The sequence below is a fragment of the Pan troglodytes genome, chromosome 2 (assembly GCF_028858775.2).
Source record: "Pan troglodytes isolate AG18354 chromosome 2, NHGRI_mPanTro3-v2.0_pri, whole genome shotgun sequence".
In the NCBI taxonomy this organism is placed as follows: domain Eukaryota; kingdom Metazoa; phylum Chordata; class Mammalia; order Primates; family Hominidae; genus Pan; species Pan troglodytes.
In genome coordinates, this window is record NC_086015.1 from 101014702 (window position 1) to 101041978 (window position 27277).

The window sequence follows — 27277 nt, forward strand, 5'->3', positions numbered from 1 at the left end:
TGGGGTGGGGATGGGGAATTAGAAAATCCAGTTCTCAGTAGGCCAAGCATAGTAGCTCACACATATAATCAATGCTTTTGTAGGCTGAGGCAGGAAGATCACTTCCCAGGAGTTCCAGACCAATGTGGGGAATATAGCGAGACCTTGTCTCTACAAAATATAGAAAAAATTAACTGGGTGTGGTGGCGCACACCTACAGTCACAGTTACTCAGAAGGCTTGAGCCCAAGAGTTCCAGGTGACAGTGAGCCATGATGATGTGTCACTGTACTCCAGCCTGGTGACAGAGTGAAGTCCTGTATCTTTTTTTTTTTAAGGGAAATAAAGTAAAAGAAAATGCAGTTTTCACTCTCAAAGAACCCACTATGTAGGTAATGAGATAAAATTCTGGTATTTTTAAGTGTTATCCCCACCCCCAAATAGAATGTAGACTCATCAAGGGTAGATTCTGTGCCTTCTACTTGTTTTTTAAATGGAAACAATACTGTGTGAAAACACAGTTATTGTTTAATAAATATATATGCCAAGAAAGCTTGCAGACTCTATTTTTCAGGGTTCTTTTGATTACAAATGAAAGAAATGTAACACAAAGTAACATAAGCAAAAATTAGGAAATTTTTTCATCATGAAACTAAGAAGGTGGTCCAGCATTGCTCAATCCAGAGGCTCGTGCAGGATTTTTAGTGCTTCACTAGGTGCATTGACCTCATTCTCTCCTACCGCTAAGTTCTTCGCTGTCTGCTTCTTTACATTCCAGGGCTCAGTATTCCAGCTTTTCAACCCCAGCAAAACGAGACCTTCTTTCTGTGCAAATTCATACACAAATCCCAGAGGAGATTCTGGCTGGCTTTGTTAGGACCTTGCCCAACACTAAACAAAAACCATGCCAGGGAAATGGACACTATGATTGACCCAGCTGGGTTTATATGCCAGTCTGTGCACTTAGAGGTGGTCAGAGCATTGTAACTGGCAGTTTCCCCGTAATTACCTCGAGTGAGGGAGGAATTCCCCAAAGCAATGCAGTTGTGCTATCAGAAGGTGTATATTACTTTTTTGGTATATATCATTTTCAAGAGGAACTTTATTTACTGCAGTATCAAATAACAGCAAAATATTAACATTGTGCATCACTGTATTCTAATGAGGCAGCAGATGTTATTGAAAAGACCAGTCGGGCTTTAGAACAAGATCTCTCAACCTTAGCACTATTGACATTTGGGGCCAAAAAATTCTTTGCAGATAAATATGTTACATGCTTTGCAGCACATTTAGCAGCATACTCAGCCACTAAGAAGCAGATGCCAGTAAAACCCTCCCACACTGTGACAACCAAAAATATCCCAGATGTTGTCCTGTCATCAACATAAGATGGAGGGGAAAATCACCCCCAGTTAAGAGCCACCGCTTTCTAGCTAGAAAGATCTGGGATCGAATCCCAGATCCACAATTCACTAGCCATATAATCTTAGGCAAGTTTTTAAAGCTTTCTGAGATACTGGGTATACTGAGGTTCAAAATACCCAGCTCTGGAATTTGAAAGAATTAGAGATAATATATGTAAAGTACCTGGTACATAGGTGTTTAATCAATGGTAATAATAGCTTACATTTTCTGGTCTTACTATGAGCCAAGTATTTTATATTATTAGCTCATTTAATTTTCAAGATTATTTTCTGTTGTAGGTAACCATTATTATTCCCATTTCTAGATAAGATAACTGAGGCTTATAAAGTACAAGTAGCTTACCCATGGTTACATAGCTGGTTACTGATAACACCAAAGTTCAGGCCCCCTGCTTACTCCTAAATGCATGCTTTTACCCGTTAAGCTCTACTGTGGAAGTCCAATTTTCAAAGGAGTCTTCACACCACAGTTCTACAAAATGAGATCAAAGCACATTTAATTATGCATGCTCCTCTATCACAAGAGTAGTATTTTTATTGTTTCCTATTCGCAAAATAATGTGGATTGACTCCCAGTTGTTTGGAAATATAAATATTTTCTGCAGGATTTTTGTCTTGATGTTAAAAATTTATAAAATGTACCATACCGTTACTATATTTCTTAAAAATATTTAAGGCAGTACCTTAAAATCAAATTTTAAAGATTGACATATTTAGCCTATTGCCAGAAACATTTCACAAGTACCTTGAAAGTGTATAACCCCTTGCTGTTTTCTAGCATATGAAGATTTTTCTTCTTTTTTATAAGGTATTTCAGGGTAATGTTTTATGTTATTTTCATCCAAGTTCAAAATAGTTATTATTTACTACATAATGGAAGTGCATTGTAATGCTGGAACTACACATGCTCCAAAGATGATACCAAGGGCACCGTGGATCTTCCCTCCAACACTTATACCATGTAATGTAGTTAACAGAAGAAAATGGAAGCAAAACACGAACAGCAGGCAACATTAAATAACCAAATCCCCACAGAGCTCATATGTAGGGAAAAAAGTAGCGACACTTAAATGAGAGGTGACTTAGCTCAAGCTAATGATCTAAATGTAAGATTGCAGTCTTGGGTTTTGTTTTGTTTTGTTTCTTTCCCCTGACATGATGCTGTTAAAAAATAAAAATCACCTTGAAGCACTTTGAAGCCCAAATGCCTCCTGGGTATGGTATCATTTAGGCATATGCTAGCTAGCTAACTAGTTCAGTTTCCCAAAAAGAGAACTGCTATCAGGGAGCATTTCATTTGAGGTTTACTAGAAAACAGGATGCTTCCTTGGTGTTTTTGTTTTCATTTATTTTTCCCTCCTTGCTTTTCAAATGCTTTTAAATAATAATGAGTTTTGCTTTAGATTGCTTTCTGAAACTCACCTGAGGGGGAAAATATGGAGTTTATCATTAGAATTTTATTTTTATAGGTGATGTGGTCAGAAACAAACTTTTGATCTTAGCTGAATTGATTTGTTTTTTCCAAATTTAAGAAGGAAGAAAATAACCTTTTACTGTACTTCCTGTTTGTCCTCATAATTCTATAACCTTTCTCAATTATGGGTCAGTCTTTCAGCCAAGAATAGTGGATATGTAGAATCCACTTACCTGAAATGCAGCATGATTTTATGACTCAGAGATCCCAGTCATTTCCAATTTTTGTCTCTGATTAGATTTTCCAAACTCTACTTTATTATGTAATGGTCCTTGTGTAATGATCTGTGTAAGACACTACAGCAAATTGCTAAAAGCCCATTTCTATTATTTCAACCTTCCATAATACAGAGGAATTTTTACATTTATTTGAATATGTATTCTACCAAAGGAATTTTCAAAAAGGCCTTCGTTTTCCTAACTTTTCAGTAATTCTTACTGTTGGTAAATAGGCTATCGCAGTATTTTAATTAAATACATACTAATTACATGAGTATGATGTACATCTGCTACAGAGGCAAGAATAATAGGGAATATTACAAGATGTAATCAATCATAATTCAAATAAGTTTCAAGGAGAAGAAACCAGTAACCAATACGGTACTACCACAGTATAACTTTTAAGGGAAATTTTTTTAACTGAATGACCACAAAACTGGAAAATGTGTACATTCCAGCAATATTTTCATAAAAAATTAATTATACCTTTAATTTCTATTTGGAGGAAATATATTTACTAGCTTTAGAACTTATGATTTTTATTCATTTTCATGCTCTTTGGAGCCTTTACAAAGAGAGCATTTTCAAATTCCCTTTTTCTTTGTAGTCACAATCTATTTTTCCATAGCTTTTAGATATTTTTAGTGGAGCCAGGAAATGTATTATTTAGAGTTGTCTACTATCTTTCTAAAATCAAAATGATCCACCAGTGAAGAAATCTCATTTTTTCCCAGAGAGTGCTTGGGAAATGGCACTAAGTCTTAAGAACATCAGCTTCTTAAAGAAAAAAACATAGTCTCAGAAAAGTAGATTTGGAATGTGTCCTTGTATTTTCAAAAATGTAATTTGTTTTCCAGGAACTGGCATAGTAAGAAATACCATGGTGCCCCAAATCTTCCTAGCTTTACTTTACAAGGATATACTCTGGTTCTGTCTGTATTTTTGTCTCAGTATAGAGGTCCATCTAAGCACTTGGAACTCTGTGAGAAATATTCCTTAGAATGGAGGCCAAATCCAGAATTAAATTTACAGAAACTCCAGATCTAGAGATGTTACCAAAGTTCCTACAGACTAAATCTTTGGTTTCAATGACCAGAATCATAGATTTTTTGAGGTGAAAGGTACTATTGCAGACAGAGTCCAGTCCTCTTTCCTTTATCAATGAAGAGTCAGAGACTAGTCCAAAGGCAGAGCTTGGTTAGTGACAACTTAGGACTTCAGTGCGGTTTCAGGCAACTCCTTCTCTAATGTTGTTTCCATGACTTACAAACTGAATGAGACTTTAAACTGTTAGCAACAAAGATTTTTTAAATGATAAATCATGACATCAACAACTTTTTAACATATGAGAGTCCTACATGTTGTTCCTCATTTTGTCCACTCATTTAACAATCCGAAAAAAGGAGACCTCCTGAAGGACCAACACTTTCTATTTTATATAGGTCCTTGACATGCTATTGTGACTTCCAAAAAGAAAGGATGGAGAATTGTCTTAGGTGTAGGACTTTAAGAAAGTTTTTTTTAATCTTAAAGCTAAGAAGAAAATCTTAAAAAGAAAATCTTAGGCTAAATAACAAATTAGTCTCTGAAAAAAGTGTTTTCTCTGTCTAAATATTTCATCACTGTAATGCCTTTTTTCTATAATTCTTTTTATTAGTATACCTAATTTCATTTGGCATTTGATTGCTTTTAATTGAGTTATACATTCTGAATGTTGAAAAATATTGAATGAGAAAGTATATTAGTCCATTTTCACACTGCTATGAAGAAATAACCAGAGACTGGGTAATTTATAAAGGAAAAAGGCTTAATGGACTCACAGTTCCTCATGGCTGGGGAGGCCTCACAATCATGGTAGAAGGCAAAAAGGAGTGAAGGCATGTCTTACGTGGTGGCAGGCAAGAGAATATGTGCAGGGGAACTGCCCTTTGTAAAACCATCAGATCTCATGGGACTTATTCACGATCACGAGAACAGCACGGGAAAGACACACCCCCATGATTCAATTACCTGCCACTGGGTTCCTCCCACGACATGTGGGGATTGTCGGAGCTACAGTACAAGATGAGATTTGGGTGGGGACACGGCCAAGCCATATCAGAAAGTATAAAATTACAAGTGTTATTTACTTAGAACCACTTTCCTTCTGCCTTGTTTTTTCTTTTTCTTTTTTTTTTTTGCTCATGTAGACACAATCTTTATATTGCACACCAGGAAAATACATTACCAGTGTTTTCAGTGTTATTGTATTATGAATGTAAATATCCTAATCTGTATAAATAATCGTTACCACAGAAAGTAAGTATAGACTGTGACTCTCTGCTTTGCAATCCCCCTTCTACCTGAAATTATAGGTTTTCCACAAAGATGTGAAGAATATTTAGAAGGAAGATAAAAATAAAATCATTTCACATTCCATTTTCTAGTGTACATTTCAGCCCTTGTTAAATTTTGAGACAGTTTCTTTTTAAAAGACTGTATAAATAACTAAATTCAACGTGCCTCTCTTTTGGAGATACCTAGCAGCCTTATAACATAAAAATGTGATACCCTGCAGAGTCTAAGCAGTCCTTGCTCAATAGTATTGTTCAGAGATGTCTCAATATCTTCTTATTGACTGTCTAATACTTGTTTTCCTTAATATAAGATGTGCATTGCCTTCTTTGATTCAGAAACCATCAAGAAAATTGGAAAACTCATCAGATTCAGCAAGAGCAGAACAGCCTGCTACGTGCCCCAACTGAGCCTTCTGTTGATTCTAGGTTGTTAAAAATTGTGATGTCAATGTCAAGAAACCAGTATGATCTATTTAGAATAAGCAGCCAGGTTTAAGATAATAATTTCTGACAGAATGTAATTTCTTCTAACTTTTCATAAAAATTATCATTGCAGTCATTTTCATATTTTTCACATTATTTTAATTTTCTTCTTACATTATAACCTCGTATAACTCTTCTTCCAAAGGATGACAGCCTACAAATATCATAAAACCAAACTGTTAAAAAATTCTCTCTAGTTAATTATCACCCCTTCGTATCCTAAGACAACAAACCTCAATTAGTCCTTTAGACAAAGCACCCCATATGCTGCTCCCTGTCAGTCCTTAATTAGGGAATCAGAATATACCTCTAAATCAAAACTTTCCACAAAGAAAATGTTTATGAAGATAAAGGTTAATATAGGATTTCTCAAGCTTCTCTGAAAATTCAGCTTTCATAAATCACATATCTGACAATTGGCACTCCATTCTTTGACTTGACAAGGCATTGTGCTACATGCTGGGAACACGTGGAACAAAGAAACAGTCGCTGCTCTGGAGGAGCTCAGTTCACCCAAGCTAAGAGACTACAAATGTTTTGTATTGGCTGGAGCCAAGGGTAAAACGGAACACAGCAAAGGTGAGGACTGAGAGCCAGGCGCATGGTGAGCCATTGCAGAATTTCAGATGTGGGAGGAACATGATCACAGTTCCACTTCAGTAGGATTGCTTTCATTGCATCGTGGGGGATGATTGGTGGAGGAAAAGGAGAAGCAAGGAGACTAATGGGGGGCCTTTGCAGTGATCAAAATGGGAAATAAATCATTTGAAGACAGAATGAAAAAAGATTTAAATTTTATGAAGGCGGTAGAATCGGCATGATGAGTTAATTTTGAGCAACAGGAAAGGCAGAGGCCCAGATGACTCCCTGACCGCTAACTTGAATCACTGGAAGAATGGCAGTACCCTTCCTGAAGGACAAAAATCCCAAAGGAGGAGCGGGTTTAGTTTTGCACGAAAGAAATCCAAGATACCTTTATGAAGTGATATATCCTATAGGTGATAAATATAGAAATCTGGAGAGAAAGCTGAGCTAGAGCTGCAGACATGGAGGCCATAAGCAGATAGGTGATAGTGAAAGCACGGAGTATATAAGTCACACAAAGAGATCTCAAGATCTAATTCTGGGGGAATGCGTCAAGATGTGGTGCAAGACTCAGGACAGATTTCTCTACCATTACTGTGATCGAGAGGCTACCATGATGATAATATTAATCTATTATTCATGAAACTACTTGCTATGTGATATTGACCCAACCTTTTAATCAGTTTGAGGTTTGGTTTTCTTACCTATGTGTATAATCATACTCAAATAATAAAGTATTTTGAGACCTAAATTAGGTAAACTGTGTTAAAACACCTAGCTCAGAACTTGACACATAATAAACTCTCAAAGGTATATATGTTGAATCTGAAACCAGAAAGTTGATAGAAAATTGAACTCATCATCACTCCAACCCGAGAATTGCTTCTTCTCCTCTGTCCTCTCTCTTTACCAGCTGACGAAGCCAAAATCCTAGAAGTTGTTTATCTCCTCCCTCTACTTGGCACATCTAATCTCAGCCCAGTCCTGTCAAAACAGTTCACTTCTTGAACACCACAGCCATTGCCTCCACTAAGGCCTGGACCACTGCAAAGCTCCTTCCTGGATCCTTTGACTCCCCAGTGCACTCTCCGCACTGCAGCCACAGTGAGCTTTTCTAAATGGGAAATCTAATATAATTTACTCTCTAAAATCCTTTTCCCCTTTGCATAAAATCTAAGTTTATATCATGCCAAATCATTCGTGATCTCAAGAAACATAATTTTACGTAACCTCCCAACCTCAAAACTCACCATTCCTCTCTTTGAAGACTATTCTAGCCACCTAAATCTACTTGCATTCTAGATCACATCTCCTTTCCTCAACCCACGCACTTGGCCCTGCACCCTTTCACATACCCCTTAAGGTTCAGTCACCTCCTGGAAGAAGCCTTCCTGAGGCTGGGTTAGGTACCTCTCCCACATGCTCCCATAACAGCCTGTTCTATGTGGCACTTCCCATATTCATAGTCCCTGGTCACTCTCAATAGTTAATACATTTCTTAAAGACAGAGATATACCTGACTTGTTATGTTATCCCTTGAACACAGAATGGTCAATAGTACATATTAAGTGTTTAATATCTATCCGTTTGGATGAATAAATTTAAAAATCTGTTAGAAACATATATCTTTTAAGCAATTTTGTGAATTGCTTAAAAAATATAAGTTTCTTCTTTGACTACCTTTGAAGACAATTTTCAGATGTGTGATCTTGGGCAGGTTAAACCTCTTGTTATGATTATTTGTCTGTAAAATGGAGATAACAATTATACCTACCTCATAAAGTTATTGTGAAGATTAAAAGAGTTAACACATGAACATCGCTTAGAACTGGCCTTGAAAGTACTCAAGAGCTCTCAATAATTGCTAATAATCTGTTTTTATCACTGTCACTCTTGCTGTTATTGTTACTCTTTTCCTGTAAGATGGGTCCCTTTGTGTTTGGCACCTGTCCCTGGCTCAAGACAGATTTCGCAAGGCTGTAAATTAAAGAATTGAGGAAATTTATAAGCCAGAGGTCAGCAAGAAAAAGTCATGAGTCTTCTGATCCTCCCACTGTCCCCACAGAGAGGCCGGGACCACATGCTCTACTGGATGCATTGTGGGTAAAATTTCCAGGCAAGGGAACCTACCTGCTCATCACTCTTACAAGGCATGCATGAGAGCAACTTTGTCAAGAGGCGTAAGCAACCTGTTTAATGCTAAGCATTCTAGATTTGGATGCCAACTGTCTACAGGAGTTGTCTGAAGCTAAGGACCTGGGGCCAGTGGAAAATAGTAACCCTGTGGACAGGAGGCAGAAGCCACAAGTCTTACAAGAAGCTGGGTTTTGGTCAAGTACCTACCTCTTAGAGAAGAGCAAGCTTCTAGTTTCATCTGGCTCCTTGTCCAGGAAAGCCAGAGTGAGTTTATGAGATCATTTTTGGACAAGGTTGCTTGATGCAGCAGTTTTTAAATCAACACCTTCTTCAGAGAGGACTTCAAATGCCATCATGCTTATACTTTGAATCTATTTTTAATAGGTTGAGACACTAAGTTTTCCAAGAATCTGCTCCTCTATCAAGACAAATCCAAAAATTTCTTCTAATAGCATTTGTTTAGGTCAATAATATTTATTAATGTGTCAGGCAATGTACTAAACGATAAGCATAGAAAATTTAGAAGTATAATTCCTGCTTTCAGGTATGTACAGCCTTAGAGGAAAGGCAGATGAAAAAATTACAGTACAATGTTATGGATGCAATCATACATACATGCACAAGACTCAGAGGCATTAAGAAATGACTCTGTTCAGTTTGAGATTATATTGTGCAAACTATGAAATAAATAATTTTTATTTACCCAGAATATTAAACTTAGGATCCAAGTAAAAACATTGAAGTCCAAATAGCAGATGTCATGACAAAAGATAGCATGGTAATCACTACTAAAATTGTATTGGGTGATAAGAAATTGGAGAGGAAGATGTTACATCATGAGAACTAAAAAGCATTTCTGGGGAGTGGTCAGAGGAGAATGTTGTAAGTTAAAAGGAATTTAGTTCAAATTTCAACCCTGCCACTTACTAGCTATGTGAATTTAGGCAAGTTTCCTTATTCCTCTGAGTCTAAATTGTCTCATTTAAGAAATGGGGATAATAATATCTACCATATTGAGCTATTTTTAGCAGTAAATGAATAAAAATATGCAAAGTGCATAGCACATGGTAGATAATAAAGGAAGCTATTTCTTTCTAAGAATATAACCTCACTTGTCACCTATTTTATTCCATACGTTTATAATTAGATAACTGGAAAATTGACTATCAAGCACTCCTAGAGTGGGATTTCAATGTTGTTTTAAAATGGAATTCTATGCTATTTCTCTTAGTTGCTTCTCTGAGCTATCCACAATAGTTTTAATGCATTCCAAGTGTTTTACACACATCCTGCCTTAATAAAACACATAACAAAATCTTAAAACCCAAGCCTAGTTGCTAGTGAAAGTAGTCAGAAAGCAGATGAGAAAAATCCTGTTCAGTAATAAAATATAAAGTGAATAGAAAAATGCTAGTATCCTGACAGGCTAAAGTGGTCTGGTCAAAAAGACAATGATGGGATTATGAGAAATTCCCTATTACTAAAAAAGCTAAAACTTAGCAGTAAAGAGGTTCGTGAAGACATATTCTTCCTTTTTTACAAACAGCCTCTAACATAAATTAAGAATGTGTTAGTCATGTCCAATAGTGTAAATTTTAAAATAAATCAAATTGCATTTTTATATTTCTGTTTTTTTGAGAGGGACAGAGGAGGGGGAAGTTAAATTTTGCCTGTCTTTAAATATTAGTCTGTTCCTCCGTTTTCCAAACTCAACAATGGTGACAATAGACACTTTCTTTTGTCTTTTCCCTGGAGATAAGAATAAATGTTCACATGGATATTTTTGAACATTTCATGAAAACCTAGGCTACATAAATTCAGGGTCAGTATTATCATATTGCTAGGAAGGTGGATCATACACTAAACAGATGAATTTCCTGCCTTATCTTGTGATTTCCTTAAGTACCAAGAAAAATAGTTGTTATCTTGTTACTCTTAACTTTGGGATCTTATACAGATACATTTCCCGAGAGCTGCACTGTTCCATAGAGTAGCTGTTAGACACATGTGGCTATATACATTTAAATTTAAATTAATTAAAAGTAACTGAAGTTGAAAATTCAGTTTCTTCATTCTAGTAGCTGTATTTCAAGTGCTCACTAACCACATGTGACTGTGTGCTGCCATGTTGTAGAAAGGGAACATTTCTGTCATCACAGAAGTTCTGCTGAAGCACACTAGCTCAGAGGACACTCAAGCTAATGCTCCTATTGCCCTATAGCCTTAAGCTAGCCAGTGATAGCATTTTAAGAATTAAATGACCTTAGGAGGTATAGGAGTATGACTTCATAATCAGGTCAGTGTCAGACTAAGGGAAAGCTAAATGTAAGAGAATAGAAATTAAATTAATGATGAAGAAAGAAGGGATGATGGTTAGAAACAGGGTACACATTGACATTATCATAAAAGGATAAAAAATGACTCAAGAAATCAGTGCTTCAACAGAATTTTTCTTAAAATTTTTACTTAAGACATTTGTTATATGTTATTTGCACTAAATGCATCAATCACAATGCTGACTTTCTGATGTTTATTTGGGTTTTGAGATGTTCCAGCTAAGTCACACAAAAAATTATTTCTTAAGGTTGTAGGGAACTTAACCTCCTCTATACTGGTAGCACATGTTTAAAACATATTTTCCTCTCATAGGGTGAGCAGATGCTTTGGAGCTACTTGCAATTTTTGTTCACAGCTTTTGTATTTATCCTTATTTAGGTCCTTGTACTCACAAGTAGTTTTCATGCTTACCATTATTTTGGCTTCTTCTGCTTGTAAAAAAAGAAATTATAACATAGCATATGTATTACTGCCTAAAAATAAGAGAGTAATCTGTATATGTTTGCATTTAGGTCATTCTGTCCATTGAAGAAGGGTACAGACTTCCAGCTCCCATGGGCTGTCCAGCATCTCTACACCAACTGATGCTCCATTGCTGGCAGAAGGAGAGAAATCACAGACCAAAATTTACTGACATTGTCAGCTTCCTTGACAAACTGATCCGAAATCCCAGTGCCCTTCACACCCTGGTGGAGGACATCCTTGTGTAAGAGGCATAATGTTGAGTTTTTTTCTTCTTGACAATTATGTTTTCTTTCAGGCTATAGATAATAATAACAGGTAGAAAGGAAAAAAATGCCTTGATAACCATCTAGTTGTTGACTGTGTGGAAACCATATTTCATTTATCAGCTGAAAAAAAGAATTATTAACATTAAAGTAAAAATGGACTCTTTTAAAAAAAGATAACAGATTCCCCTTCCTTTTCTCTCTCTCTAATCTTTCTGAATTACTTTGTTTATATCTTTTCCTGTTTGGGTCTTTGATATTTACATAGCCTTTTAAAATTGATTGATCCTTCCTTACCTTTAGAAGTAGAGAGAGAGAGAGTGTGTGTGTGTGTGCATGTGTGTGTGTATGTGTGTGTGTGTGTGTGCAGCCCCTTTAATTTTCTTGCCTATTCTATGTTCTGTTCCTGAATTTGAAATGGCAAGCCAGACAGGGGCAATTTGTGAATCAGCCCAGAGGAAGAATATTTCCTGCTGATATGATCACATCTAGTTGTTGTTACTCTCCATTCCTAAAACCAGAAAAGAACAGATAACAAGACAAGAAAATGGAGGCACTCATACACCATTTTGTAAAAGTCAGTAGACTTGAGAAGATCTACTCACCTCCCTGTGAAGAGCAATTATAAGAGGAAGAGTAGAAAAAAAAAGACTATCATCTATGTCCGAAAATATTACATTTTAAATATCATTAAGTTAAAAACATATTGCTTTATTTAGAAAAAATTGGACTTAGAAATAACCAGTGCATATCCAAAGCTCACCTTCTTCACTCAGGGGATGGCTGGGGGCTATTCAGACATTCAACTTCAGATCACAGGTTCAAGCCAGTGCAGGTTTTTAGTGACAGTAAGGCCGAGGCTCTTCAAGGACTATTTGAAACAGACCTCAGTTCACAGCAGAGCACTTAAGAGTTCACCTCTAAATCACTAATTGGCAGCCTCAATAAAGTGAAGCCAAGCATGAAATAGCTAGAGATTAAACTATTACTCCGGCCCATCTTCCCTAAAGAAGTCCAGCACAGGAAGCAGTAAAGGAAGGAAAGGCACTTTGGATTTTATCATGAAAGCAATGGACAGCCATGGAAGGATTTTAAGCAAGGGAATAGCATGATTACGTTTGCATTTCTGAAAGATCACTCTAGGGATGATTTACACTGTGAGTGCAAAACAAGGAACAAGACTGGAAACAGAGACAGTTTTATGTTTTCAGTAACTAAAGCTAGAAAAGATCAGGGCTTGACTTCTGAAATGGGAATGAGGTTGGGGGTCAGAAGATAAGAGAATTTTATTATTATTATCATTTCCTAAGAATAAGTAATAATAACATTTATTATTAGGAAAACCAATGCATCTTAGTCACTGTTTGAATATGAAGGGAGGGAGGAGAAAAAGAATCAAAGATGTTTGTCAAGTTTCTTTCTTATACAAGCTGGCTGATGGTATTACCCCAGAGAGAGGGAGAGGGACAAGTTTTTGGAATAGAAATGAGACCATTTGAACATGCTGAGTTGCAGATGCCTGTGGGACATCTAGACAGTTATATTTATAGGTTGAACCTCAGGTAAAAAGATCTGGACTAGAGATGTAGATTTGAAGATCATCAGCATATAGATTATAGCTGAAGCTTTAACTGTAGTTAAGATAGCCCACAGAGAGTATAAAGAATGCATATAAATAGTGGAAAGGATGAAACCCTCTAATTTAGGACATGAACTGAACAAAAAGTACCCAAAGGAAACTGAAAAAGAGAAGCCAGACAAGTAATCAGGAAAAGAGGGAAGAGCAGTATCATAGAAGCCAAAAGAGGAGAGAGTTTCAAGGAGTATAATGTCCAAGCCTTCACAAAATTGCAGTAAAATAAAACATGAAATGTCTCCATTGGATTCAGCAATGAGACATTCAGGTGTGCATACACAACCTTTGGTACAGCATTTTCAATACAGTTGCGCAAGACAGATTACAATAGAGGAAGAGTGAATATAAGCTCAGAGAAAGGAGCAATACACAATACCAATTTTTTTTTCAAGAAACCTGTCTCTGATGAGAAAGAAAAGTAGTTAGAGGAAATGTTTCTTGGTTTTTGTTTTTATATGAGTTATTGAGGTGACTTGGTCATGCTGTAGTATTGAGGAGAAAGAGCTAGTAGTGAGTCTGCATTAATGGAAGAGGATACTGGCATCTACAAACTGAAATCCTTTAATCTGGGCCCCTTGTTGTGGTATAGAGTTAACAGAATCCACAATCAGTGCCCATCAACAAAGCTGTCTGACTGTGCTATAGCTATAGAAGCAGGATGTAAAAACCTTCTTTTTGAAAAAAAGCAGATAAAACAATTTCCTCTCTGCTTTTTCAAGATTATGAATGATCATCATATTTGGAAAATATTGATGAAGAATGTAAGATGAGAAAGTGTCAAAAAGTAACAGGGATCCAGAGGTCAAGTCAAGATGAGAGGGTGTATCTGAGGGCCAGAGATCTGTGATTTAGTGGGCTGTTCAGCAATCCAGCAGAAGAGCCCCATGAGTGGCAAGCTCTGAGACAGCACTGCAGCACGCAGGCCAAAAGTTGGGTGCTTTATATAAACTTGGCATCTTGATTCAATTCTAAAGTCTGATCTCTGGGAAACCAAATCGAAGTTTTTGTGACTGATTTGCTATCCTCATTTCTGACAAAGACATATGTGATACTGCTTTTGCCATTAATATACTTTTGTTTGAGAAACAAAAAGAATCAGTGTTCTAAGGTTCACATGCCTGAACCTTTATCAGTGTTCTCATTTTCACAGCAGCCTGGATGGGTTCTCCTGCTCCACCCTCTTACCTGCAATACCACCCACCCACTCTGTTCCTGATTCCAGAGAACTGAGACTGTTTAGGGAGAAGAGACACAGTAGATTAAAGGATAGCAATATTACCTAAAGAATGCCTGTTTTATGCTCATAAAACTGTGACACTGCTTCTCTATCTCCCAAATTGCAGAGCCCAGTTGTCTGCCCCAGAGTGATGTTGGATTAAGGAAACATGACATATGTAGAATTTCCATCTTTTCTCCTGTATCTCTCAAACCTGAAAAGGAGTCCAGGTGTATAATCCACTGCAACTCTTCTTAAATTCTCCTGCACTTTCCTTTTGTGTAGCATCCCCAACCCCCAGATTTCTCTCACACTTATATGCTGATATTACTCTCTCATCTGCTAGGTCCCCATGGTTTTTATTCCATTCTAATTGCTTTTTTCTCAAGACTCACCTGAGAAGCTGTTATCCTTTCTCTTGACAGAGTAGTAAGAGGGGAAGAAATTAAAGTGACAAAGGGATGAGGAAGGCCATGAAATCCACAGTTTAATAATTTTATACTAACATATTGAAAATATAATAATTTTATACTAATATATTGGAAATTTCATAAACCTGTATCTGCAATTGTTCCTCTCAAAGGTCAGAGTACCTAAATTGAAAACATGTTGGTCATAGAAGGCTTTCATTATTTGGTGCAGCAAATATTCTTGTGCCTGACACACTCCCATGGGAATATTCAGAGCTCTGTGCAGTTCCCAACATGCTTGCTTTCTCTCCTACTCAAGAAAGTGTAGATATACCATATAAGTGAATGTGGCAGTATTATAAGTATAACCCTAAATCCAACTAACAGTAAAAAACTAATTTGCAGAACCACTGTATTAATATAGGCAGTTATCCTTTCATAAATGTGAATTTCAAACTACCCTCACATTCATTCTCTTTACAATAATGCCTTATAACTGCCTTTCAAATAATTATTTGTAGCTGTCATGTCATGCACAGCCCTTGGGAGAAAGGACCCAGCTTAAGGCCAAGGTTGTGTGTAGAACAGCATCTGGAGCAGTGCCTGGCCATGCACTTTAAAACACCTTTTTCTCCCTCTCCACTAACCCTCAGGACTAGCCTTGTAGCTGCTCTCAACCCCAAGTATTTTCCCACTTTGTAGCTTGATAGCTACATGGTGACCCTTCACCCAGTCCTACCTCCCCCACCCTCACCCACATTGTCCTACACATTTATTCTGCATTGTCTTCAACCCTCACCCCTGATTACTCCACACATGGAAGTCTACTGAGTGCACCAGGCTGTAGTCAGCTGGTCAGTATCCTTTAGGACAGAGTTTCAATGTAATGGGAAAATAATGCTTTCTTCTAATCCCTGCTCCAGGTCCCCAGCGTGTCACTGACAAAGAACTTGACACATTAGGGGCTTCTTGACTATCAGCTCAAATGTGGCATCCCAGGATGGGCAGCAGTTGTCCAGATGTTGGCTACCTCAGAAATAATGCTTTGCCCAGGCCAAGACACCTTATGTACTGTATATTGTTACTACCCACTGGGCCATAATTAGGGATCTTATAAGACTTTAGCAACTGCAACTACCAGCTTCTGTAGTACATATTAGTCTATCTTGTAACTTTAAAGCACTTAGTTTCCAGTAATATGTGAATCATGAAGGTAGGGAAAAGCCCATACCAATACCATTATTTAGAACCTCTTTTTTAAAAAACTGTGAATAATGCTGTAAGACTGAATAGTACTATCTCTCTCCATTTAGCGAATTATGCACCAATACTGCTATCTTCTGAATACAATAACTTCCAACATTTTGATATAAAATTTTCTACTTATTTTGAGAAGATTTTGTTCAATGCCACATGGGCAATACATAATCAGCATTTGCTAAATTGTTTATCTCTATACACCAAGTCATAGACAACTTTTTTTTTTTTTATTCTTGTTGCTAGCACTTTTAAATATGCTTTTCATGACAGAGAAATAACTGGCTGGCCAAAACCAATGTTGAAATTGAATAATAAGCAAACTTTTGTGGAAGGAAGACAGAATATGAAAAATGGATCAGGAGATTTGAAACTTCTATTTGCCATTAGAAAAATCTAAATTCAGCCAGGCTCAGTGGCTCACACCTGTAATCCTGACCCTTTGAGAGGCCAAGGTGGCAGGATCACTTGAAGCCAGGGGTTCACCAGCCTGAGCAACAAAATGAGACCCCATCTCTACAAAAAATTAAAAACTAAAATTAGCCAGGCATGGTGGCACATGCCTGTGGTCCCAGCTACTCGAGAGAGCAAGGTGGGAGGATCACTTGAGCCCAGGACTTCAAGTCTGCTGTGCACTATGATCATGACACTACACTCCAGCCTGGGCAACAGAGTGAGACCCCATATCTAAAAAAAAGAGAAAAGAAAAATAGAAAATTCCCATAAACTGCTGGCACAAGATCTTTATAATATAATGTCAATATCCATATTAATACTGATACAAACTCTTAATATATATTATCAACAATAACTATGACTGCCATTTGTTGAGAGCCTACTATGTGCCAGTTGTGGTACTAGGGGCTTTTATTGGTTATGTCACTTAATCCTCACTGTTATTATTCCCATCCCTTAGACAGGGAAACAGAGACATAAAGAGGCTAGCTTTCCCAAGAGTACACAGCAATAATGAGTAGATCAGGAATTTGAAGGCCACTGACTCCAAGTCCTTGCTCTTTCCAGTATACAACATAGAATCACACAGAAAGGCAAGATGTTTGCTAGTACAACACTGCTTCAAAAATATGATTCTAAGAAAAGGGGGTACATTTTCACATTTCCAGATAGATTTTATCTGGACTAGTCAAACTTCATAGATGGAGTCTATTAAAATTCAAAAAACAATTCTTACTGGAGAGCAGCCTGTTATTTTATGTCCCAGTAGGCAAATACTAGAATGTAGAGAATATGACCTTAGTCATGGGAATAAATAGAAAATACATAGTCCATATATCCCCTAAACACCCTCCCACAATGCCCAGCCACTTGAAGAACATTACTTGAAAAAGGAAAGTAGTAATAGCAACAATATAGAGAAATGAGGAAAATATGGCAGTAACATCACATAATTCCAGAATTACGTCCTCAGACATTTCTGTAGATTGAATTTTTCTGGTGGTGGCATAAATACGTTTTGCTTCTTTTTCTCACTATGGCAGATACTACTAATCATCACAATACTCTCCTGCTGAGTCCAGATTCTGCCTTAGCATCCTTCTCATGACAACATTTTGACAACCACTGCCAATGAATTGCAGTTGACATGTGACATGAGACCTATTTTCTGATCCTGGATTACTTCCTCACAAAAGCAGGCTTTTCTTAAGGTTCAGGGGTCTATTACTCTGGCCGTAGGAACCATGTGCTGGGTACACTACTGGGAATTATGGGAAATTCTTTATAAGTATTATCCTTGCTCTGCATCTGTTCCTCTTAATGTTCAAACATATCTACAACTTTAAATTTTACTTTGAAATTTTAATTTTCATTCCTTCATATTTTTCACTAGTTATCAGCCTTATTATGTTTAAATAATCATATCAATAAAAAACAATTGAAGACTTACTGAAAATAAAAGACTGACAAAAGATAATTAATGTCCTTAACACTGTGGAGTTAGACTGTTTGAAAGAAATATATATTACCCACAAGCACAAAATATCTGTATCTATATCTATATAGTATATGTCTATGCATTTGAGGTTTCATAGCCCTTTGAGTAAAATTACACTTTAAAAATGTTTTAAATATCAAAATTATTTCATTAATTTAATGTGTTCACATTGAATGTTAGGCTTAATTGCAGACAGGACTTTTTAAAAATATATGATTATGTAAATTCTTCTTCCAAGGGTATGTACATAGTGTATGCACGACAAAATTATTTCATGGATTAAGTGAATAGTGTGAAGTGCAGTCCCTGAGTCACGAGATGAGGAACTCATGTAAAAGCAGCCATATTGCATTAAGTCAATGTGCTGTTGTTGCTCTAGGTCTGGTTATAATTGCAGGTGAACCCTTAACCCTAAGCTACCCAACTCCACCTATCACTGCCTCTTTCTCCACTCTGAAACCTATAAAGACAGAATAAACATTTTCGCAATACAAGGAATAATTTGAATAAACAGCATATTATTTAATAAGTTGACCACTATATCAACAGGTACTTACTCTTCTAGGTTTTTTATTTATTGGAATTAAATGAAAATATTCATCATGAATCAGCCATCATGTTATGGACCAAACTGTTCTGTAGATAATTTAATATTCAAGTCTGAGTCATCATGTATTTAATGAACTCCTATAATGTTTTCAGCATTATGTGAGTGCCTACACAAAGACAGAGAGATGTGTTCCTGCCCTCGGGGAGTTTTCACTTATTCTTTTAAAAAAATCTGTCTTATGAATTTTTCCCAAAGAAGTTATTCAATTGAAACAAAAAGAAACATGCTGTAAGACTACATACTCATGTCTACTAAAAGAATGTTGTTAGCAACCTAAGAGTCTAACTTTAGAGAATTAACAAATTATTAAGCATCCACATATAGAATAGTATGCACCCATTTGAATATGAAAACTGCTGAAACATAGGATACATTCATGAATATGTGAAATGAAGGCAATGTAAAATAAAATGGACCCTATCTGTACATTTCTGCTAATCACATATACATGTATTAGCTAGGAAACAAGAAGTTGTGTTAGAGTGCAAGAGAAGAAAAGCCTTTAAGCATGTGAGGGTGTCATGTTAAAACAGAATCTTAGCTTGCAATAGTGTTTCTCAAAATATAACCTTTCTTGAATCATTTTAGTATGTCTATTACTATTATATATTTATATGATGAATATAAAACATGGAAAACTTCGAGGATAAAACACTTCTTGCTTTTTAATGGTAGTATTGATATATATTGATGACCTATCTAAGGAATTTCTAAGTTAAAACGCTAGTACTATTGTGAACTCAAAGGGCTCATTAGAGTAAAAACTTCTGGACTCTTACCAGAGCTATTCATTTTTAAACATATTTTATTGTATTGAAATTTTATATTTATTACTAAACTGTAACATTACCTGTAATACCTATACTCCAGCCCTTTCTATAATCTAAATTAACCATAATTTTACCTGAAATATCCTAATTCTAGCCCCATTCTCATTTTTCTGAGGAAAAAGTTGATCCTTGACCTTCTATTCTACAATAAGTATTTTTTAAAATGTGAGCTGCAGGTTTTGCTGTAAAGGTATTTCTCAGGTGGGCAGTACTCACTAATCACCAAATAGCACAAATTTCTACATGCTTAGCAAATAGCAGACTAAATTTATCATTGTACATGTTTGATAAGAAAGGGCGTTTTTTGTTTATTAGGTAATATTCCAGAGAATTCATGTGAGGATAATAGTACCAAGCCCTCGAAGCCAGAAAATAGCAACATTTTTCAACTTCCTTAGAAGATAAGGTGAAAGAAAAGTTATTGCACAGTGTCTGTGAACAATGAGGGGACCCTGACCTTACTAAATCAACTGCCAAGGCAGTCGTATAAAGGCCAAAGAGTAACTAGGTCACTGAAGATGCGTGGAGAGAAAGGGAATTATGGTATTAAAGCATTCTGGAAGCAAATAGCAGATGCTTTTCAACAAGGGAAATAGGCTATTTAAGTCATTTAACATACAGAATGTCCTTCCAAGACCTTTTATACTAAGGACATAAAATTAGCAAGTTACATTTCCACTCACCAAATATATGAAATTGTGAAATTTCAAGAGTGATTCCAGTGTTATCTCAGGAGAAAGAAGTAGAAGTCATCTGACTATGTTGGTGCATCGAGAATGGCATAGGAGTATGAAGGGAAAGTCACTTTAATACATTCTTTTAATTTTCTTCAGTTTTAATGAACTACTTTGACAAGTATTTAAAAGACAGGAGAGTCACATTTTGAAATAGGACACTCAATTTTCTAACATGTGGTTTTATTTATGTTAACAAGCAACAAGGATATCCTGGTCATTTTGGTATTTAAACTTGGTTAGTGAAGTATGGTATATCCCCTGAAACTGGTCAAATAATTTAGAAAAATAATGTAGAAGCTATTCTGAATTATCTTACATATTTACAATGCACATTAGAGCAGTGAAAACTCTGAGAAATGCTACAACTTAAAAATCTGCTTCACAATTTTTGCCATGAAGACCTTTATTATTTTGTATTTTACATATGAAATTTTATTTTACAATATTGATTAACATAAACACCTCTAGGAAACTTTGAATAAATACAGCAACAATTCAAGTATTTGTTGGTAGATGCTATGATAGCTTTCCAATCTTTGAATATGACTGATCTTTGTTTTAGGTCAAATCATGAATCATTTTGATGTTAATTAAAATGAAACAGCCCATAATCAAAATAACGTTGCAATATGTAGTACAGGAAAAAAGAATGCAGCTTAACAGCCTCCAAATAGGAAATGCAATAGAATTGAGTAGTGTTAAAAAGGACAGAAGTCACTGTATGGATAACCAGACCCAATATTGACTACAGTGTAATCAATCACAAGGTATATGCATTTAATTTATGTTAATTCCAATCATATATAAAGAGTACAACCCCACCCTGTAATCTCTGTTCACCCCACCTCCACCTTCAGCTAGACCTCAGTTTAGAAAAAGGTAGGTCAATGTAGTAATAAAAGGAAAACCAAATAAATGAATTCTAGGCCTTCCAAGGGCACCTTTCAGAATCTTCAGGATTTGTACCATATACAACTTGTGCTCCTAAAAGATTCGGGTCCTGGTGACTTTAGGGTGACTTAAAGGATTTTTAAGGGTAATTTTGATGGTTAGGGAATTTCAGTTTTTACCTTAAGTATTAACCTTAGGACCTAATTCCCATATTATTAGTAGAACAATACCAGGGTTATATAGCATGTATATGCCCTTCTGCTTCACAGTAGGGGAATTCTTACTTCACATGGTGTAATCATGTGTGCTCATAGCTTATCAATTGCTAGTTAAAGCTGAAGTAGTTCAAATGTGAATGGTAAAAACACTTTGATAAAACAGTCAAAATATGAACATTAAAATCTATGGCTCTAATTGTCTTTGTAGATTCTTTCATTCTTTAACTTTATAAAACTTAAAAAACAAAGTAAATGAAAGTTGAACTAACTTCAATATTCCAATAAAAATAACTCAGTGATTCACTTCTAATAAGGAAGTTTTTCATTACTTACAACATATCGATTTCACTCAAACACTAAATTTTTTTTAAAGATTGTTACTCCTTTACTAGTTAATATAAATTACAGATCTAAAAATTCTTTAAATGATATATTACCATAGAGCTTTTGTGACACATTTATTACTATAAAAGCACTTTTACCACCAAGTATTTTTTAAAACATGCAAAATATTTTAATGTGTATTTTTATGTAATTATGTAAAGAAACTAATACAATTTATTGTCAGAATGGCTTAAATACACAATTCTGAGTTACTTTTACCAGAATTTATAAGATTAATTCTGTTTTTATTCTCTCTGACTTAAGCTATTATATATAACTATTTCATATATATTGCATATAAATATGTGTATGTAATGTATATATAAGCACATGTATACCCTAGCCTTTCCAAAGTAATACTTTTATACTGCCCCTTGCATCAGATCTGAGAAAAAAAAATAAAGATTGCTATATCATTGCCTTTAAGATCCATTTTCTTGTTAACCCAACCTAACATTGATTTTGTGTTGTTTTGTGCCTTATTAATATCTGTGCTTTGGGGACATTACCCTAGCTTGTATGTGTGTAAATCTTATTCATGCAACTGAACTCTATGACAATAAAAATTACATTTTAAGAAATGATAAATTATTATTGAATGTTTGAGAACAGACAAATGGAAGTTTGATCAATGAATTCACCATAAGAAGGAGAAGAACTATCACAGCAAATGTTGAAAAGGACATGGATTCAGGGGTAGGTCAGACAGGGGAAGAATGAACATCCTGTGGCTACTCTCCTTGTGGGGATAAGGGATGGGCTATTCCTTAAGTTTCAAAACAAAATTTTATGCAAGAGAAAAAAGTATAAGAAGAAGGGGGATAGCAAGATGTGAGTTCTCTCAACATCCATCATAAAGAAATTAAAAAGAAAAAAAAGATCAATGTAAGTCCCAGTCATAGCAAAAAGCACAAAAAGACAAAAGTGTTCCACCAGATAAGTCACTGATTTGATAAATAATTTTTTTAAGTGACTGATTTGAATAAGATAGAAAATCAGAGGCTTTCAAATGGAGAATAAAAACATTAGATGTAAGAATATTGTAAAAGTAAAAATAAAGTTCCGTGATTTGTGCTTTATTTGGCTTTTAAATGCTCTCCATGTTTTGTTTTGTTTTGTTTTCTTACAGAATGCCAGAGTCCCCTGGTGAAGTTCCGGAATATCCTTTGTTTGTCACAGTTGGTGACTGGCTAGATTCTATAAAGATGGGGCAATACAAGAATAACTTTGTGGCAGCAGGGTTTACAACATTTGACCTGATTTCAAGAATGAGCATTGAGTAAGTGATACTAGGGTTATTACTGTAACGAGATGTCCTGCTGGGGATTATAAGTTCAAATGCTGTATCAAGAACACCTTTCCTTAGGCTAGTGGGTAATTTCCAAGTCTTTGCTCACCATTTCTGACTATCATTCTAGTGGAAGTTGGACATTACACTTTTAGCTATTATTCTTTGAAAGAATATATTTAATTCAAATAGCTATTTAAAATATTTTAAATGTTTTCTAAAATGCATGTTACTCTCATCCAAATCATAGACTTTATGTCAACTTAATTTTACCTTGGCAAATTATTACTCACATATATTAATATTGCATAATCAGTTTCTATTACCTTCATCAAATAATGCAATATTATCATGTCATTTTCAGAGCTCCTTCTAGATATTATAATGGTCATCCATTTTCCACTATTCTCAAAGATTGTCTTTTGCCTACATGCAATGAAAATATTTAACATATGCTTAAAAGACTAAATGGTTAGTTTGAATCATATTAAATTGCCCTTGTTTTAAGACAGTAATGGCAATTTCATACAGTACAACCTAAGGGCATTTTTTCTAGATATCAAAAATCCATGAGAAATCAAACGGAGTTCATATTATACCTTCCATCCTACATAATCACCATTTTGCTAATACTGTTGCAAATGTATATCATTACCTAAATTATATAGCATTTATGCCTATGAAATATCTGAGTATTACATAAGTACCTGTGTATAAAATTGAAATATATATATTATTACATCTGAGATTAACTTTATGTATTCTGTGGATCCAGAGAAAAGGAAAAAAAGAAACAAACTTTTGCTGCTCATTTAAATCTCTGCTTAACAAGTAAGCTACACTATTTTTGGTAACTGTGGCAGAGTGCTTATTTAATATATTTAAATATTCATTTTATCTTGCATGCTTATTAGATCTAAATGTTCATATTCTGTATCTCTCTCTCTCTCTCTTTCTTGCTCTCACTCTTGCTCTCTCCTTTCTTTCAGTGACATTAGAAGAATTGGAGTCATACTTATTGGACACCAGAGACGAATAGTCAGCAGCATACAGACTTTACGTTTACACATGATGCACATACAGGAGAAGGGATTTCATGTATGAAAGTACCACAAGCACCTGTGTTTTGTGCCTCAGCATTTCTAAAATGAACGATATCCTCTCTACTACTCTCTCTTCTGATTCTCCAAACATCACTTCACAAACTGTAGTCTTCTGTTCAGACTATAGGCACACACCTTATGTTTATGCTTCCAACCAGGATTTTAAAATCATGCTACATAAATCCGCTCTGAATAACCTGCAACTAAAACCCTGGCCCACTGCAGATTATTGCTACGCAATGGTAAATAACTCAGCATGGATGTGTAATTTTGTATAAGCCGTATATGGGAAGTGTTCACGGACTTAACCTAAAAAAATTTATCCAGGTGGGGCTTCCTTAGTGATGTATGTAGAGTTTGATGGTAGATGAGAAAGAACTAGTTGACCTTTCTTTCATGTTTTGTGATCAAGTAGCTTCCAAACTGACATAAATGTTTCATTTTTAGATAATTATATTCAGCTCTATTGGTTGTATTGTTACTTTATTTTTTAATACTTTAACTGTTGGTGCCTGATATTGTTAGAATTATTTGCAGAAATGACCAGTGATATCATGTAATGAATTTTTGTGAGGTATGACTGTGGTGAGAAGGGGTTATTAGGGAGGGAGAAAAAAATACTGTGTTTATAAATCTTCTGAGGCTGGGTTTGTCAATTTTTTAAAAATTAACTTTATAATGTCATACATATTTCATAGTAGGTGGTAGTTTAAAGGCTTTTCACCTCTAATTTTATTTATTTATTTATTTATTTTTACTAACTGTAGTATATTTCTCTACTACCTTATGAAGACTGCTCCTGGAAAGACCAAGGGTGACTTCATTGATCTAATGGCTTTCATAGAGAAAAGCTTGGGATAAATCCAGGACTATTTCCTTTGTGCATTGTCACAAGTTTGCAAAAGCAATTATCAAAGCACTGAGAAAATTGGTCATTCTCAGTAGAATTGCTTTGAATAAAATACGTTAGATTATACCCTTAGATTTAATGTAAAATTATTAATTTAATTTAAACAGAACTTTATGATAGATACATGGTGGCCCAAGAAAATAAACAGACTTAGCTGATCATTTGGTATTGGCACATTTTGCAAGTTGAAGCGTTCTTATGTTTTCTTTGCAAAAATAGTTACATGAACATGCTGAGCTCTTTTCCAAACCTTCTAAGAAATAAGTATGAATACTCCAAAGAGCATATAAACAGATCTTACACATGAGCATAGTGTGTCAACCTGGGTCCAACGTACAGTTACATAAAAATGAGAACACAGCTGTGTTGTCATAATCTTCTGAGAGGCTTAAAAAACAAAGGTAAATATATATTTTAAGTGATTTAAGCTGAGTTGGCTTATCAAAATAGTGCTATATCTTATGAACAAATTAAATTATAAAATCAGCTGCTCCCTGTAAAACTAAAAAAATGACGACTGTTTTAGGTGGAAGAGTAAGTAAAATGTGTTGTGAGAAAAAAACAGAGTAGGTTGTCTAAAGATGCTGATTTAATAAATTAGCTTTTGTTGGATCTCAGTGATAATGGTGCCCTACCTACCCTAATTCTCAAATTCCTATCTAAATTCATTTTTTGTCATAGTAGTGGTTTTTTTTTTTTTTAAATAAAGGACCCTGTTTTTGTTTTTTGTTTTTGTTTTTGTTGTTCGTTTGTTTGTTTTTGAGACGGAGGCGTTTTGCTCTTGTTGCCCAGGCTGGAGTGCAATGGTGAGATCTTGGCTCACTGCAACCTCTGCCTCCCGGGTTCAAGCGATTCTCCTGCCTCAGCCACCCGAGTAGCTGGGATTACAGGCGCCTGCCACCACTCCCGGCTAATTTTTGTATTTTTAGTAGAGACGGGGTTTCACCATGTTGGCCAGGCTGCTCGAACTCCTGACCTCAGGTGATCTGCCCGCCTCAGCCTCTCAAAGTGCTGAGATTACAGGCGTGAGCCACCGCGCCTGGCCATTTTTTTCTTATATTTAGATTTTGTTGATCGTCCCATTATACTAGACCCTTCTACATATTTTCTTTTGCTGACTTGTCTCCTGATTTTTCCCTACCACAGCTTAATCCTTCTCATTTCAAAACAAATGTGTAAAGCAAAGCTAGAAGGAAGAGTCTTTAGATGTTTCTTAAAATATACAAAAAAAGGTAGGGGGTGATGGGAAAATCATCACTTTTCAAGTAAGTGTGCCAGATATAGCTAGCCACATTTTCCAGCCATCAACCTGCATGGTTGTGCATCACTCATAGACTATCTGCAGTTTGCTTGATACATTTACACAAATCTGGATACACTTAGAAGAAATATAAAATTTCCATATTTACCTATCTTCAAATATATATTAAATAAGAACAGATATAAAACAGATTAAATTTATTAATCATATATTTATTTTTATAATACAAAAAAGGTATTTAGGAAAATAAGGAATAGAATAATATGGTCTTCCACAGGACTCTGTCGGCACCATCTGTGTACCTTGAAATAAATTCTATTAAGTTATTTAAACTTCTATGGGATGAGCATTCAGTGATTACAAGATTAAAGTTGCCTATTAAGAATTCTTTCTTTTAAAATGTCTGATGATCCTATTCTACATCTGGTTAATTTGTACTTATTTTTTCTTTCTCTAACATCTTTTGATAGTATCATAAAACTACTTTTTGCTTTGTCTCTCATCCCATGTCTCCTTCAAAATTCCTTTTAAATTATAATTTTATTTTTCAGAATGGTAAGCATGATAATCTTAAATGTAACTTTGAACTTCATTATGGTTATGGCAACATTGAAACTTGTGCAAGATTAAACAGAAACATTAAAATATAAGGATTTACTATAAGGATTTACTGCCTACCAATCATGGACCCCATGATCCCAGGAATATTACAATATTCAGGAATATAAACAGTTAAAATGCCAAATTCATCTGAAAATTTTACATGAAACATTTTGAGACTTACTAGTGTACATTTTAGGTAATTAAATCTGTTTAATATGCAAAGCATAAAACTTAATTATAAAAAGAAAATAAGTAACTTCCATAAATCAC

At 35.3% G+C, this 27277-nt stretch overlaps 1 protein-coding gene across 10 annotated transcripts in view; it reads left to right on the plus strand.

Moving 5' to 3' along the window:
- EPHA6 (EPH receptor A6) overlaps window positions 1-24687 on the plus strand; it is a 943752-nt gene extending 919065 nt beyond the window's left edge. For 7 of the 10 annotated variants that reach the window (XM_009445923.5, XM_009445925.5, XM_009445924.5 and 4 more), the window contains 3 exons: window positions 11484-11677; window positions 22972-23121; window positions 24120-24687. In XM_009445923.5, the coding sequence (XP_009444198.1) occupies window positions 11484-11677; window positions 22972-23121; window positions 24120-24234 (459 nt within the window). In that variant the 3' untranslated portion in view covers window positions 24235-24687. Of the gene's footprint in view, window positions 1-6357; window positions 6493-11483; window positions 11678-22971; window positions 23122-24119 lie in introns of all 10 variants that reach the window. The other 3 variants (XR_010155659.1, XR_010155660.1, XR_010155661.1) reach the window with 2 other exon arrangements.
- The last annotated feature ends 2590 nt before the right edge of the window (window positions 24688-27277 follow it).